This window comes from Hakea prostrata, chromosome 1, assembly GCF_041222555.1.
Source record: "Hakea prostrata isolate BN-2017 chromosome 1, UWA_Hpros_2, whole genome shotgun sequence".
Classification (NCBI taxonomy): domain Eukaryota; kingdom Viridiplantae; phylum Streptophyta; class Magnoliopsida; order Proteales; family Proteaceae; genus Hakea; species Hakea prostrata.
This window is the reverse complement of record NC_142600.1, coordinates 5,908,010-5,924,733: the sequence shown is the minus strand read 5'-3', so window position 1 is coordinate 5,924,733 and position 16,724 is coordinate 5,908,010. Positions and strand designations below refer to the sequence as shown.

At 36.9% G+C, this 16,724-nt stretch overlaps 2 protein-coding genes and 1 pseudogene across 3 annotated transcripts; 1 reads left to right on the top strand and 2 right to left on the bottom strand.

Moving 5' to 3' along the window:
* The first annotated feature begins 649 nt into the window (after positions 1-649).
* Positions 650-2,480, top strand: LOC149026957 (gibberellin 20 oxidase 1-D-like). The gene is made up of 3 exons (XM_089146202.1): positions 650-1,206; positions 1,363-1,684; positions 2,050-2,480. The coding sequence occupies exons 1-3, from the start codon at positions 650-652 to the stop codon at positions 2,317-2,319; spliced, it is 1,149 nt and encodes a 382-aa protein (XP_089002328.1). The 3' UTR covers positions 2,320-2,480.
* A 5,639-nt stretch (positions 2,481-8,119) lies between these two features.
* Positions 8,120-8,821, bottom strand: LOC149026956 (nuclear transcription factor Y subunit B-7 pseudogene; annotated as a pseudogene).
* A 1,385-nt stretch (positions 8,822-10,206) lies between these two features.
* LOC149026955 (S-adenosyl-L-methionine-dependent methyltransferases superfamily protein) lies at positions 10,207-15,669 on the bottom strand. 2 transcript variants are annotated; one of them, XM_089157531.1, is made up of 9 exons: positions 15,493-15,669; positions 13,719-14,763; positions 13,469-13,618; positions 12,084-12,354; positions 11,850-11,960; positions 11,580-11,754; positions 11,196-11,468; positions 10,858-11,052; positions 10,207-10,757 (listed from the first exon to the last, which is right to left on the bottom strand). In XM_089157531.1, the coding sequence occupies exons 2-9, from the start codon at positions 14,727-14,729 to the stop codon at positions 10,529-10,531; spliced, it is 2,415 nt and encodes an 804-aa protein (XP_089013657.1). In that variant the 5' UTR covers positions 14,730-14,763; positions 15,493-15,669; the 3' UTR covers positions 10,207-10,528. The 2 variants fall into 2 exon arrangements, with proteins under 2 accessions (XP_089013657.1, XP_089013656.1); XM_089157530.1 differs by having other exon boundaries at positions 10,209-10,757; positions 13,719-14,748.
* Positions 15,670-16,724: the final 1,055 nt, after the last annotated feature.

The window sequence follows — 16,724 nt, the reverse complement described above, 5'->3', positions numbered from 1 at the left end:
AGAACTAACTTGTAAAATGGGCACCAAGGAGCAGATCAAAAATGAACCCTCTTTTCATCTGCTAACAATTAAGTACTAAGGCTGTCAGTCGATTCGATATCAGAAGCTTTATACGATTTTTGATTCAGTTTCAGTTGCTTAATGCGTAAGCCAAACCTGTACCACACTTTAAAGGTTAGGTCTTTGTCTAAAATCATGAATCTCTTTTATATTTAATCACTAAAATCACCTTATCTATGAGTCAAATTATAGTCTTTTGAAGTTTTTTTTTATTTATTAAATTAATAAGTGGCCAATATTTCAGTTTGCTAGCAAACAATGAAGATGACCCTCAAAAAGAATAAATTCTAGTGAATTTCAGAAGCTAGTTTTGTGGAAATAGTAAAAATTGTGTAGATGGGTTCCTTGGGAACAAGCTCAGCTAGCTCATTTTTGAATTGGAAGATAAAAGACAAGAAGACAATGGGGGCCTGGGGCTAGTGCATGGTCAGACCTATTTGTTTTGTTCTGTCATCTGTGTAACGATTTTTAGTTTCACTCTTCAACCATGGTCATCTTGAATCTTTACTTCTTTGTCGTTTAGCGACAGTTTCTTCTTGGTTTTTTATCCTATAAATACCGTACCTTCATCTCCATTTTTACTCAAGAAATGGATTCAAGCTCCTGTACCCTTCTCCCAGGTCCCCCATTGGAGCTCATCAAGGTTCAATATAGCAGGGACAATGGTTATGTGAGTAATTTTGATCCTTCTCTGCAACAAAAACAACCAAATATACCAAGAGAATTTCACTGGCCTCATGGAGACTTGGTTTGTGCTCAAGAAGAACTCAGAGAGCCCCTAATAGATCTCCACAGTTTCTTTGTGGGTGATGAAGTTGGCATCAAAAAAGCTGCTGAGCTCGTTAGAGATGCTTGTTTGACTCATGGGTTCTTCCAGGTGGTTAACCATGGTTTTGATGCTGATCTCATTTGTGCAGCTCGTGATCACTTGAATATTTTCTTCAAGCTACCAACCAACCAGAAGCTCAAGGCTCAGAGAATGGCTGGAAGCATGTGGGGTTACTCTGGCGCCCACGCTGATCGTTTCTCATTCAAATTGCCATGGAAGGAGACTCTTTCCTTTGGATATAACGAGAATGATGGTTCTCAGATTACTGTGGAAAACTACTTCAAATCCATCTTAGGTGAAAATTTCGCAGATACTGGGTAAGTGTTGAAAGTTATAGCTAGATTAGAAATGTATTACACAAACATGCATTCATTTTTATTATATTTTAATCTTGATTTCTCCAAAAAGGTGGGTCCTCAGGGTTGGTTCTTTCTTTCTTGACATACTTTGGACTTTGGTTTTCTTTTCTGTAGGTTGGTTTATCAGAGATACTGTGAAGCAATGCAGGATTTGTCAATGGTGATTTTGGAGCTCTTGGCCATTAGTTTGGGAATAGATCGGTTGCATTACAGGAGATTCTTTGAAGGAAGTAGCTCTATAATGAGATGTAACTACTACCCACCTTGTCAAGAACCTGGGCTTACTTTGGGCACTGGCCCGCACTGTGATCCTTCCTCTCTAACCATTCTCCATCAAGATGAAGTTAGAGGTCTTGAAGTATTTGCTCATGGTAAATGGAAATCTGTCAGACCCAGAAGTGATGCCTTTGTGATTAACATAGGTGACACCTTCATGGTAAGCCCTTCATACTCTTTGACAGTTTTAGGGTTAAACTTGAATTGGATCAAAGACAAAACCTTTTTAAATCTAGTGTAGGACAATTACCCATTAAAACTTGAATCCGGTTAAATGAGTCTACATGGCTAGAAAGTTCCCAGCAAAAAAAACCAAAGAAAGGGTTCCCACCTGTGGACCTCTTGATAGTAGACTTAGTACTAGGAGCCACCATATACTGCAAATCCTGGCAAACATGGTGCAGAGGGAGAATAGGAGAATGGGCCAATGGGTTTCTATGTGGCAAGCATTCATTGTCTTCTTCTGAGGTTTCTTCTTCTTTTATTTAAATAAAAAAATTAGATTGTTTTGTTTGATATATGCAGGCATTATCAAATGGAAGGTATAAGAGTTGCTTGCACAGGGCAGTAGTGAATAAGTACATAGAGAGGAGCTCACTGGCTTTCTTTTTGTGTCCAAAAGAAGACAATGTGGTGAGACCCCCAGAAGATCTCATGGTAACAGAAGAATCAAGAAAGTATCCAGATTTCACATGGTCAGATTTGAGAGACTTCACACAGAATCACTACAGAGCTGATGTTGAAACTCTCCCAACCTTTGTCCAGTGGTTGCTATCTTCTAAAGAATCCTCCTAACCACTACTTTAGCTTCTTCTCCCTCCCATGTCCCATCCTTTCTTTGGGGTTATTCTGTACATATATGTACAAGACTTCAAGTGAATTCTGATTTGGTTGGTTGCTGTAGTATCCTAGGTACCATTCACTTTATCTTGTTTCTTCTTCTGATGTGAACTAAAACTAAATATAGAGAATTTAGATCTCGTTTGGTGTTCATGATGTGAGTTTTTCAATGGGTGCCTCTGCACGGTTTGCATGTACCATGTTAAGATCTTTTTCTTCTGGGTATGGGATAAATATGTAGAGTAACGAAGAATACACAATCTACTTACCATACTTCAAGTCATCCTTAATTACCCCCTAAAGGGTGATGATATTACAAAAGAAGTAACTTTTTTTTGGGTGGAAAAAAGATGTAATTAATTAACCCTAAGGAAGTGTGAGGTTTTATGTTCAATATTGTAGGTACTTCACTCAGGTGTTTAATACTTTTCATTACTTTTACAGTTGAATACTTACTCTTCAAAAAACTCAAAAACCTCGTGTTTCAAAAAAAAATAAACACAAAAATATATTAGGGTTGTTAACTTTCTTTCCAACAGCAATAAAATCCAACCAATGAATCTTAAAAATGAAATAAAATTAGTGTTACCCTACCTGTGCATGGTATGCATGCACCATGGAAGCAGGAATCTTAATAAACAAGTTGATCTTTTAGATTCTTTCTTTTTCCTTCTGGGTATGGGATAAATATGCAGAGTAACATAAAAGGATTACAAAAGATGTAATTAATCCTAAAGAAGTGTGAGGTCTTATGTTCGACTCTTCATATTCTAGGGCCATTAACACTCAGATGTCTGTTGCTTTTGGAGAAAGTTCATACTTCTCTTCAAAAACTCATGAAATCTAGTGTTCCAAAAAAAAAAATTATAACATTGACTTTCTTTCCAACACCACTAAAACCCAAATAGTGAATCTTAAAGATGAAATAAAATAATTGTTCTAAACTGTACCCTTATACATCAATAAAGATAACAAGACAAGGACTAAAGCCATAGACATAAGATATGGCACCTAACTCATTTACCATTTATTCAGATTTGCACGCCATTTTTCCCATTGAGGTTGTTTCTTAATAATTCATCTCAACATCCTTATTTCAGTTACAATTTAAGTAATTAAGAACACAATATATCTAGTTGTAAAATGTTGATCAAGTGAAAAGAAAGCATAAAACCCAAGAAGAAATCTATAATTGAGCATCTCTTAGATCATTAAATCTACTAGGACTTCCAGTATTCATCACCTACCTCATTTTGGTTCCAATCAATTTCCATCATGAGATGTTCAACTGTGGGCAAGATAAAGATCAACCAATGATATCCTACTTAGATTTCTTTCTTTTTTGGGAGGGGGTGTTTGGGGGTGAGGAGGAATTTCTCAATTAGGTTACAGAAACCAAAATAGACATATCAATTGAAGTTTTTGATTCGCCTTCAAAACCATGAGTTGAGGTATTAAGTATTAAATTAGTTTGGTTAAAAAAATTCAAATTTGAAGTCTTTGACTGAAATACAAAAACTTAAAGCTTGATAGTGAAACCAAAAGGATTGTGTGTGTGTCTTCAATAGTTTGATGATGACTCAACACAACTAAACTTAATCTCATAATCCAATTTAACTTCAATCTATTCATCATACTTAGTCAAACTTACAAACACGTCATCAACAGACGAAGACAAGAATAATAGACTCCACTCAACTAACAACAACATCTCTGTTAAATAAAAAAACTGAATGACATGGCTTCAGGAACCTTCGCAAGCTGACAAATGTATAAACCAGATCCAATCAATTACAGCTCGGATAGAACCTTCAAAATCATCCAAAGACTATAAAAAGACCGAAGACAAAACCCACAAGGATCATTTGAAATTTTCCAAAATTTGAAGATATGATTCAGAGTTTCTTCAATCTCAATTGGAGACAATTTATTAACTTCCACATGATATTGTGGGTTAGATGCTTCTATGTCTGGCTTATGGAAGACAAAAACAAGAAGCTCTAGAGGAAGTTTGTTTCCCCAAATGAGACATCACCTTTAAGGAGGTTGGAGCCAAAGCCTGATAGACAAGTCTTGTAAAGATAAGAGGAAGCTTGATTAATGGGAAGGTTTTTCAATTCAAAGTTTAGAAGTTTAAGATATAATTGAACCATATAAGCCCAAATGAGACCTTCTCCTGAGCAATTTTGTCCATACGTTTTTATGATTAATCTGTTAGGAGAACGATAGTCAGGTGACTACAATCTATAATTATCACAACCAGGGAACAAACCCATTCACCTTCACGAGTCATTCAGCTGAAATGCGTCCTTTATCAAAAACTACTGACCCTCCCTCATTTAAGACTGTCTTTAATGGTATTTTGTCCTCTAAACCAGACGTCAAGGTTTCAACCTAACACCTAAATCCTGATTCTTTTCTGGGTTTCTCTTGTTTTTGTCTTGATTACATTTCATTACAATTCAATCAGGATTCTTGCATGTACCCAGAAAAAGAACCAGGATTCTTGTAAAATCATGTTAGATTTTATGCTGGTTCCTGATGGTCCACCTGCATTCATGCTTGGCCAAAAGATCCATTGATTTCTTGTGGCCTCTATGTTGGAGAAGCTGTCCATGCCTGATTTGAAGTTATTTGCTTTATTGGATGATCCGTAACTTTTAGAAGCTACAGAAGTTGAATATGAAATGACATACGCTTGACTGGAGTTTTGGATTAAGCTAGCTTTCCTCTAATCACAGTGAAGTAAAAAAAAAATAATTGTCCTTGACTGATGACCATGTATAATTGGCTTTAAAATGGCTGTCAGAGAACAACAATGGAGGATTTTTTTTTTTTGACTTTCAACAAAGAAGGAAAGAGGGTTTGGGGAGTAAAGAAGAGAGAAGGAGACTCTTTGGTGCTTTCATATATGAAAGATTGAACCAGCTCTGATCAGCCATTTGCATAACAGTACTAATAAAATAACTTGTAAGAACAACACCGGACATGGCTTTTCATTATGTTGGAGCTCACAGGAATTTGTTTCCACAAACCAAGTCAAGCATCCATTTTGATCTTCAAAAGTAGTTCATCTGACCTGTCGTTGAAGGTGATATCCATTAGAGAACCCTATATGCAAAGATTCACCAAACCCCATTAAACTTTTCCATCCTTCAAAGGGAAGTGAAGTTGCCTGTTAGCTTTCATGGTGGTTGAAGATGATGTAGAAACGGAATTGATGCCTCTAGAGGGAGATGATGGAGGAGAAGAAACATGCTTGGGCAACATCTGTGTCCAGTAAACCTTAGGCAACCTTGAAGCTTCTGAACGAACAATGAAGATGAGAAGACTTAGTAACAAACTTTTCTGCCACAACCCTGACATCTCTCTGTGCACCAAAGACTAGCAGATGCCCTACTTTAACTTTCAAAGGTAGCTTTTGAGAACCTGAAGAGGGATTGAAGCAAATAGACATGTTGATTACTGTATGAAGGTTGCCAACTAGTTTAATTGCTAAAGAAAGATGTCTCAATGGCAGACAAGACTAATTGAAAAATAAATATTCTCACTCATGCTGTTCCACTTCATTATGTATTAGTTGTCTGAGTTCATGTGAGCCTGTTTGATAGATTTTATAATTCCAGTGGACACCAGTAAGCTTGTTTAGTCTCTGAACTGAATTAAGAAATCTATTTCAGAAACTTGCAAAATTGATATGTTACTCATGAAACAAGCATGCTGGTTTTGTTTACGAGGTACCGAATCACTACACTGTTGATACAAGATCCTACAAGTGGAAGGTCCGGGCTCGTTGCTCGATGGGTTCTTCCCACACAAAATCTGATGCATGGCATCTCCTGGATGGACGTGTTCCCCAAAAAATATATATATATCCACGGTTAGATAAACTCTATTCAAAGTCAAGCACCTTATTCCTGAGGTCAATCATCATGAAAACACAAGGAGAGGACTGTGAGGGATAATTTGTAGGAATGCGAGAAAGGGAGCTTGGGTTAGATAAACTCTATTCAAAGTCAAGCACCTTATTCCTGAGGTCAATCATCATGAAAACACAAGGAGAGGACTGTGAGGATCATTTGTAGGAATGCGAGAAAGGAAGACAAGCTCCTAAGAAAAGGCTAAAAGTTAGTCTCAGAGAAGCATCTTTGCAATTATGTATACCAGCAAAGAATGTTTTGCTGCAAAAGAAGAGATGTTTATCAGTTGTGTCAGATGAAATGCTATCAAATTGTCCATTTTTAACTGCAGAAGTAGAATTATGTCGGAGATGTATATAGATTATCATTGTATGGGTGTCTTGAGACAGGAAGAGCTGGTTGGTGTGCTGTGCATTCCTTCTCAATTGGGACCACCACAGCTCCAAAAGCAGCTTATAAGGGAGCTGTCCCATGTCTGTCTAAAGGCTAATTTCCTGGATTTTTTTTCCATTGGAGACTGTGTATGGTCACCTGGTGATCACAATTCATAACAACTCTCGGCTAAAGTTTTTGAGTTCAAGAGAAAAAGTGAAGCCATGAAGTGAAACTAGCTAGTTTGGATTTATGGGCAACCTGACAAGTTGAGCATCAGTATTTGCAGGTTCAAATTTTTGACTTTTGAGAACAGGTCCATTTGATAACATAAGTGACCTGTATCATGGTTAATGAATCAAGCCCATTTAAACTTTTGGTATATATTTGTAGAACTTGGATCACGGATCTAAGTCAGGCTAGTTTCTTGTGCTGCAAATTTAAAGAGATGGCTTCCCCATTCTCCTTTCAAGGTCTCAAATCACTCTTATCTGGTAGCTCACATACTTGTAGGTCCTTCGTTCCAATCAATAATTCAAGTTTTTGGGTTAAGTTAGATGTTTGCATGATATGATTTGGGTTTTCTTCAGTCCTGCTGTAGGTGTCTCCTAACCCCAACTTTGTTCATTCGTCCAATATTTGATTCAGCGACCACTCAACCTGGCTGACTGCTTGGCTGGTTGGGTAGGAGAAAATGGATGTTGGCAAAGAAGCTACACTGCAAAAAATGAAAATGGAGAAAACACATGCACAAGATGAGACTTTTAAGTGGTTCATCAGAAGGTCGGCTATGTCCATGGCCGAGCTCTAGATGGTTTCATTATGAACAAGGAGATTAAACAGGAGTACTACATCCATAGATCAAATTTTTTTTTTTAACCAGCCAACTCCCAAATAGAGGAGAGATTGTTTATAACAAAACAGGTGAAAACACAAAGCTCAACAAATTAGGACTAGAAGAGACACCTATAAGCAGTTTCAAAACCTCAAGTCATTTGGAAGAGCTTGAAATCTGAAACTTGATTGATGCCTCTTCGGTGGGGTGAAAGCTGGGTTTTTTGAGTTGCTCTAGCGGGAAGACCTATGCCTTTTGAAGAGGTTGTGAGTTCAACTCTTGCCGAAGTGTCTCCCCTGAGGATGTCGTCGAAGTGCGCACAAGCTAGCCCATTCGATGAATCTCAGCTCCCGAAAAAAGGAAAAAAAATTTGTCGTCACCAACATCAATGGAGTTCGTTCTTAATTTAATTTTAAAATAAAAAAAAAAAAAAAAAAAAAAGATATTTTTTCTACAGATATGTATTTTATATATGCCTTTTCTTTTCTTTTTTTCCTAAAATCCATTTCGGAGATCCTAAGAAATTTTTTTATTATCTATACATAAAAGTAGAACCCGAGAAATAAAAATGTAAATTATATCTGGTAGATAAGGATCCCCTACTCTTTTCCCTCAAGGTCTCATTTTCTCACCATTGCCCAAGTGAATCGTTTGGGTCCTGTTGATGTAGCTGTTGGTGAATTGGGTTCGGCGAGAAAGACATGGAAAAGGGCTGGTGATTGGAATATACTAAGGAAGGTGGCTGAGAAATATGATGATGGGTTAAGGTTGTATTAAAACTATGATCAGGAAGAACATTTTGTGGTTCTTGCTGTTGCTTAGGGATATTGGTGAGCTTCTCTCCTTCCATCTCCCTATACTTGTGGAGGTAGAGCTTCAATGGGCCAACATAATTCTCGAACCCAAGTGTTGTTATCGCCCAAATGATGTCGTCTCCATTAATGGTCTTTCTTTTCTCCCTCCGGCATTTATCTGAAGCTTCGCCTGTTACGAAGCTAATGAATTCTGAGACACATTCTTGAACCGACTCTTTTGCATCCTTAGACACCTTGCCATTACCTGGAATCACCTTTTTCATAATCCGACCAACATTTGCTATCGGCAAGAATCGGTCATGATCCGCTCGACATTCATTGTTTGCGTAATTTGATCTTGCTCTATTGTTGTTGTTGTTGTTGTTCTTGTTCTTGTTATTGCTGTTGCTGCTATTACTGCTTCGGGTAGTATTGTGGATGATGGTTCCAGTGCTCTTAGAACATGGGCTATCTGGGCTTCCTTTATTGGCTATATTGGTTCCATTTCCATGTATGATCTGATGATCATCTTCCATTACATTCTTCTCTATCTCTTATTATTGTTCTTTTTGTTGGTATAAATACGTTAATAGAAGAGAAGACCTTGTTCTGCTTGATTGTCGATATTTTAGTAAGGGCTAAGATAAGTGTATATGGAAGACATGAAAATAGGCTAAGTAAGGGGGGGAGGGATAAAGAGACTAGGTTGCTTTCGATCCCTCAGACCCGCTCCCTGCGTGGAGAAGGGTAACGTACTGTGTTTGGGTTTTGTTGTAACTAAATTCTGTTCAATCATTCTTACCCAAAAACACCTTCACTTCAATCATTCAAAGGCCACTTGTTTTGATCTCACCCATTCTTTTTTTTCTTCTGGAATTTTGTTCATAATCATCTGTAGAAACCCAAGTTATTAGATTACTGTTAGTAATTTGACCCTTATCATCCTCACCTTCATAAGCTAACTTCATTGTTTGCTTCATACCTAGTGATGAGGTCATGGGAATATGGTTCTAAAACGCCCAAATCCATTGTTGTACCAAGTGGACTTCCATTGAAGCAGTGGCGGAGCCAAGTTGGAGGCCATGGATTTTTTGAAAATTTAAACTATACCTATATTTTTTGTTGTTTCTCTCACTTTACATTTGAAATACCACTATTTGGTCCCTTCCAAAAATTAAAAATAAAAAGGTTAAATTCTAAATAAAAGCAAATTCACGACCCATGAATTTCTCCCTATATATTCTCATATATTTTCATTCTTATTTATTCTCTCACGAATCTCCTTTTTTAATATTTTTCTCACAAAATAGTGGAATAGTTCTCTCTATATATTCTCATATATTTTCATTCTTATTTATTCTCTCACGAATCTCCTTTTTTATTCTTATTTTTTCTCACAAAATAGTGGAATAGTTAGCAAATATTGAAATTTTTCTAAATCTTCTCCATAGTTATTAGGTATTCACTCTCTCTTTCTCAAATTATTCCTCTCTCTCACACACTCACATTTTTCTAATATTCTTTTCATAAATAAAAATTTCCGTTGTTATTTGTTTCTCCTAAATTTTTTTTCTCCTAATAGCAATTTAAATCTAATTAGAATTCAACCATTGACTTTATCATATATAATCATAATCATTGATTTTATTTTTTAATCCTAAATTTTTCTCCTAAAATTTCATTTCCTATTAATGGAAATTTAAATCTCATTTAGAATTTCAACCATCTAATTGTAATCATTTAATTTTATTTTTATTTTTAAATCCTTAAACTTTCTCATAAAGTTTCGATTCCAACTAATAGCAATTTAATTGTGGAATCCCACAATTTTAACCCTTACTTTGTTTTAATATATTTTTTATAATTTACTTATAATTGTGGGATCCACCGTGGATCCATCATTGGCCCACGTATATTCAACCTTCAATCCTAGCTCCGCCCCTGCATTGTAGTAGTCTAATGACAAACAGCAAATCATTAAATGGGTAATCCAATTTCCAATTCGAGGGCTTCAACATTGGCAAAGCTTGAATCGACTTTGGATCTCTATAATATGATTTTACAGTTAAAAAGGGCTCCTTCCCCACTAAGAAGCAAGAACACAAGAAATTGGGGCTAACAAGAACAACAGCTATGGGGCTTTGAGGAAACAACAGCTATGGGGCTTTGAGGAAAATTACAATTACGTTCCTGGAAGGAAAAAAAAATTTAAACTACAAACAAAACAAAATTAACTTTCATGCTCAAGCAATGGCAGAAAAGATGGTCTGCTTCTCTGTAGGTCGCCAGAAAGACTTTTGGGCACACAGCAAGCCTTCCTTGTCCTTCGAGTAAGTCATACGGATCTCCCAATGCATGGACTTAACCATGTTCTCCACCTCATTGATGGTTTCAGCATCATCACGTACGATCAGTTTCCCGTCTGGTCTGAGAATCCGATCAACTTCTGCTATAACAGCCAACAAGTTACACCTGCAGAACAAAGAACATAAAAGATGACCAAGGGGCCAAATTAAATCATTTAATTTCCTTTCAGCTAACACTCAAGTACATGAAAAATAAGAGAGCAGACCTCTTTTTGACCATAGAAAATAGATGATCTGCATGGAGAAGGTCATAAGATCTTGGATAGGTACTGAAAGATTCACACCAGTCATGATACATGCCAAATAGACCCCTCTCATAAATGATTGGAAGTGTATCAGGAGAATCAATTGTAACCACATTCATGACCCACAAGCTCTGGCTCTTAAGAGCTGCAGCAAAACTGGAAGGGACAGCCAGGGAAAAGCATAGTTAGAACAGGAGAAACCAAACTTCAGTGATAGTAGCTGATGTCATACAAGAAAACTTTTATGTCAGAGGGGCTACCCAAAACTACTACGAAAGGTCACGTTGGTCTTCACTTACCCTCCATAAACAGCTCTCATATCCATGACATTCCTTACAGATGACCAGCTGATTCCCAAGCCATTTAAATAGGACTTGGTCACAACATTGTTCCAGTGATTAAAGTCTGACATGAAATCATCTGGAGCTGCTTTACCATAAACTCCAACCTGTGAACTCTTCAACCAGTAAGGTGGTTTCTTCAGCCTTACTGGCCACTGCTCTGGCCATTGAGACCCACGCTCTGATACATCTACAGGAACTTTGTGCATGCATGCCTGCATTGTCACATTCCTGCACATGAGATGTACCAATATAAGGAAAACTATCAACGGAAGTTTAAAATCAAAGAGTTAAAAACTTGTCAAGATGAATTCAAGGTTCGTCAACAATAAAATATGCTACCAAGCAGCATTTGGATCGTCAGTGTCTTGGCAAAGTGGAGGCTCATTCTTTGATCTTCTCTCGTAGCACTCATTTGTGGTAGGTTTTTGATATATTGCTGCACCGACTTTGTTAACTGTATCCTTCTTAATTGTAATTAGCTTCCAGCACATTGACTTTGTTAACGCTTTCATGGCTGCAACAATATTCACCAACAATGAGCTTTTTACAATCAAACATGAACATGTGTCTCATAAAGCCAAAAACAGACCAATAGAAGAGAAAATAAACCTTCCCAGATCCCCGCATCTTCAGGGAGTTTTTGGTATACTGGAGTAGCAGACCACACAAAGTAGCCCCCAGGTCGCAAAACACGATTTAGCTCCAAAAGAAGCTTACCCCCTGCAAATTTTACCTGACTGTGAATGCCAAGGAGAAGAGGAAAAGCACCCACCATAATACACTATACACACACAGACAAATATGGGACGGTACCCACAGGATGAGGTTTTGAGAAGGAAATACCTTCGATATGCCAAGGGACCCTACAACGTGCGCAGTGGACAAGATCAAACACACCACCAGGGAAAGGAAGTCTAAGGGTACCCATCACAGCTGAAATTGCAGGGATTCCCCTTTCAAGCGCAAATTGCACTTGTGCTTCATGTTCATCTTTGGGAGCAAAAGACATGGTAAGAACATCTTTGTCAAAGAGAAATCCCCCAAAGCTGGCTACACCACATCCAACATCCAATATCACACGTGATCGTTTTCCCCATGCTATATCGGGTACTGACTGCAGTGATGATTAGAGATGTGTATTAAACATAGATACAGAAGAAAACACTGAACAAAAATCAATAAATTATCAGAAGTAAACATTTGCGCAATAGCAGCAGCAGATTGTTTTAGAAGGGAGGGGGGGGGGAACAGATGAATAATGGCAGGCAACACATTAATGGAAATTGGAATCCAAAAGGATAAGACGCTATGGATGTGACCAAGATGAGAACTTAGCTGCAATCAATTCACGACATGAATGCCATAACAATGAAAGACAAAGCCAGAAATGAGTAGATTACAGACAATCATAGATATATTGATGAAACAACTTAAGCCAACTGCGATAGCCCAAGAATGTAAATAGAGCTTTCAAAAAAATCAACGTTAGTGAATTGAAGGTTTAAAGGAACATGTAAAGAGCCCCCCCCCCCAAAAAAAAAAAAAAATTTGCACCGATTGAAGCAGTGACATAATGAATATAAGCCATACACATCAATAGGAAATATGGCATTGTTGATGGATCCTTACTATCCAACTAACTCTATTCAAAGTCATATATAATATGAAGCCTAAGCTAAGCACGTCTTTTCTCACCACTTCTACGGCTTCCTCAGTGACAGGCCAATAATAAACATAAAGCTCGAAAGGATCCAAGTAGGCAAACCCATTTAGTTGGGATAAGGCTATTATGATTGATGAAAATAAGAATTGATTCCACCAGATGACCCTAAATTGATACCCTAGAAATTCAAAGTTTGCTTAAACCTTCTGGGGATGAACTAAAACTTTGTATTTACTTGAAGCCACTACCCCCCCCCCCCCCCCACACACACACACACCCGCCCCCCAAAAAAAAATAATAAATTCCCAGTTTTGCATGCCATGTTTTAAATGCCTGCCCATTTTCTTGAATACACCCATATGCCACATACCCAGTGAAACAGCCTCTCAATGTAACTGATGAAGTCACTATCAAAAACAGAATAAAACTCCGCAGAACATCCATGCACAGGTATTAAAAATGAAGCAACAAAGCATGATTTCTAGTGTCAAGGAAAAGTTATTAAAAAAAAAAAAAGGCTGAAAGACAACAGGATGAAAATATAGTTAAAGGAATAAGTGCTTACTTCCTTAATGAAATCGATGTAACGGACAGCACCATGCTTGAACTGAGTTCCACCACCCGGAAAAGTAAGATACTCTCCAGTAACTTTCACCCAATTCTGATGCCCCTTGACCTCCGCAAGCTTGGTATGGGGAACATTGTGGTACCATATCTGCCAGAAGTACACAACAAGGTTGATATCCTGTATCCTGTATGGAGAACAAATGAAGAGAAGTATTTTAATGTTTACCACACTATAGAAGAGAATATACCTTTTCCCTGCTTGTGGGCCACTCAATCGGAGACTTGTATCCCTCAGGTAGAGGAACAAGGCAAGTTGGGGCTTCTTCAGGGCAGTGCCTTTCTCGATGTTCATAGTGCTTAGTCGATCGAAGGTGCTTAATAGCACCCCAATTGTCTAAACAAGGAATATAATCTGGTCCAGCAGTGACATTACAAAGCTTCCAGCTATATCCAACTATTTCTTTTTGCTGAGCTTCTTTTTCATTCTTTGACTCAACAGCTTGAGTCGAGAATGCCCCATTTTGAGCAGTAGTCTCCTTTAGGATCTCTGACTCAGCCCCATCAGGAAATACTTCATTTGAGGCATTGTTCTTTGACTTGTCATCGGACTTGTTCTCATCAAAACTTTGTTCAGGTACCTTGTCTTGATTGATCTCAGTTGTCTCCTCTACCTTATCCTCCTGTTTAGTTTCACCAGAGTTCTTGGTTGTCTCTGGTTCTTTATTCTCAGTGGAGTCGCTTTCCTTCTCCTTCAAGCCCTCACCACCTTCTTTTGTTGTTTCTCCTGCTTCAGAATTTGATTCTCCATGTTCAGAATGTGTATCCCTGTCATTTTCAGTATCATTGTCATTATCAGTTTTGGATGTGTCTTCTGACTCAGCATTTCTGTTCTCACTGTCCTTGACATTGTTCACTGTTATCTGATCAGATCGGTTTGTGCTTTCATTAACATTCGAGTTACTTTCATCTGACGCAGTGTCGGTGTCACTGTCTTCTTTCTTTGAGTCCTCAGGTAAATCACCCCGATTATCTTCAAATTGCCGAGAATCATCCTCGGTCACTGGTTTTTGAAAACCAAATTTGATGTCTACAGTACTGCTCTCCTGATTAGAGAAAGTTATATTTTGAACAGGAACTAGGGATGAGGATGTCATCATCCATACTCCAATGAGGCAAAGAGCAACAAATGCTACGATAGTCACTGTTGAACATAAGGATGACCTACGGCCATCCACTCTAGTATTTCTTCCAAATGCCATCTTTCACACAAAAACGTCCCTGAAATTGTTACATCTACATGAGACAAAACAGAATAGCAGAGCTGACCATAAAACAATGCTCAATATCTACTGATTTCCCAGTTCAGCTGACCTGACAGAACAGAAGGACTAGGAAACAACCATCCACATACAAAATGAATTTACTTCTTCAACCAGGAAATACTTTAATCAACAGCAACACAATCATTGGATCTACCGAGCAAGAACGCTTACAGAAACAACTAGGAGGATAGCTAGAATCAAACTAATGAAATCAAAACACATAGGATACAATCTTACGAAAGAATTCCAAAAGTCAGAAGTTAGAACCTTAAGTTTTTAGAAGGTTAACCTAACGGATCAATATCAATAGTCTACACTGTACTGTACAGTACACCGACAACACACTTAGAAAACAAGTAGTTCATTCACATTCCAGAGCCAACGAGCATGCGAGCACTCAAGTTAGAAGCTAGACAACACAAGAACTTCGAAGCAGACGAGATCTACTTTAAATCACAGAAGACTACTAAACTCAAAGAGGGAAACAAACCAAAACCCATACCAGCACAGAAAATTGCGATTTCAACTCCATCTGGGGGGAAATGAAATGATTTTAAAAGGAAAACGAATATCACACTCAGAACACCACAAAGTCTGCATGAAACTTCGATAAAAACGAAAAAATCTTTTATCGCTTTCCATACAGTAACCAAGGAAGACACAGAAGAGTCTCGAAAGCAGAGGACGAAAGAGGATATACCTGAAGAAAGATCAACTAGACGCCATTGCTTTGAAGAGATCTTCGGATCCAATAAGAAAATCCAAGAAGCTCGAAGAAATCGAGATCTGGAGAAAGATAAAAAGGAGTCTCAGTCTTTCTAAGTAGAAAGTTTGAGAAACTCGCACAGCTGAGAAGACACGGAGTAGAAGAGGAGATATAGGGAATAATTCTAAATGTTTGTTAATTAATTATTAATAATCAAGAAAGTTTGAGAAAGTCGCAGGCGAAAAATTGACCGTGATCTACGGTAAAGAAGATACAGATGGAGGGCGTGATCTAATCATGATAAATTATTAATAAGGGAAAATACCTGAATTCAATTTTGTTATAAAGGTGTCGGTGTTGTCTTTTCAAATAATGGCGTGGGCCAATGAAAGTACAAATAATGGTATCAAAATAAATAATAAAATATTTATTTTAAGGAAAATTTCAATCTCCCCCTATATTTAATCACTATTTACTTTTATTTTTCTTTTAAAATTTTATCATCCATTCCTTCTCAAAAAAAAGTTAGTGCAAATTGCAGTCGTACTCCAAAATGAAGGTATTAAAACACTGACACTTCACTTTTTATTTAAAAAAACACAGATAATATTCTGTTATAAAAAATTATATTATCACAAAAAGTGGGTTAACTGTTTTACTAACAAAATAGACTTATAAGTTTAATGAATTGAAGTTTTTGTGTTTCTCAAACAAAAAGTAAGGTATCAGTGTTTTAAAGCCTCCATTTTAGAGTGCCAATACAATTTTTATTATCTCTTCTTCTCCTAAATATATTTTGAAAATGCCAAAGTACCTTTTATTTTTATTCTTTTAACTAGTTCAATGACAGTGATTTGCTTCTCTTTTTATATATTTATTTTTTTCTTTCATTTTTATAGAAATCTATTATATATGTGTCTTTTTTTTCATAAAAAAATATATGTTTAACTTAAGTTCCATGAAAGAGGACTAAAGTAAAAATAGAAATATGCACCAAGCAATTTAAAAAGAAAAAAATTACATCATGTTATGTTGTAAATTGGTATAAAAGAGGATGAAGGTAAAAATAAAAAATATTCTCTAATCAATTTAATTTTGATAAAAAATATAATTAATTTAATTTTGATAAAAGAAATCTAATCAATTTAATTGATTCCTAAAAGAAAAAATGATAAAAATAAAAATAAAAATAAAAATTAAAAAAAAAAGAAGAGAGGGTATAAAAG

What these genes read in the sequence shown, in the direction of transcription:
- LOC149026955 (XM_089157531.1), bottom strand. Translation starts at nt 14,729, where the DNA reads ATGGCATTTGGAAGAAATACTAGAGTGGATGGCCGTAGGTCATCCTTA. An exon ending in ACATCGATTTCATTAAGGAA is followed by an intron (nt 12,355 to 13,468) that starts GTAAGCACTTAT and finishes TCATCACTGCAG; the next exon opens with TCAGTACCCGATATAGCATG. An exon ending in ATGAGAGCTGTTTATGGAGG is followed by an intron (nt 11,053 to 11,195) that starts GTAAGTGAAGAC and finishes TGTCCCTTCCAG; the next exon opens with TTTTGCTGCAGCTCTTAAGA.
- LOC149026957 (XM_089146202.1), top strand. Translation starts at nt 650, where the DNA reads ATGGATTCAAGCTCCTGTACCCTTCTCCCAGGTCCCCCATTGGAGCTC. An exon ending in GAAAATTTCGCAGATACTGG is followed by an intron (nt 1,207 to 1,362) that starts GTAAGTGTTGAA and finishes TCTTTTCTGTAG; the next exon opens with GTTGGTTTATCAGAGATACT. An exon ending in ACATAGGTGACACCTTCATG is followed by an intron (nt 1,685 to 2,049) that starts GTAAGCCCTTCA and finishes TGATATATGCAG; the next exon opens with GCATTATCAAATGGAAGGTA.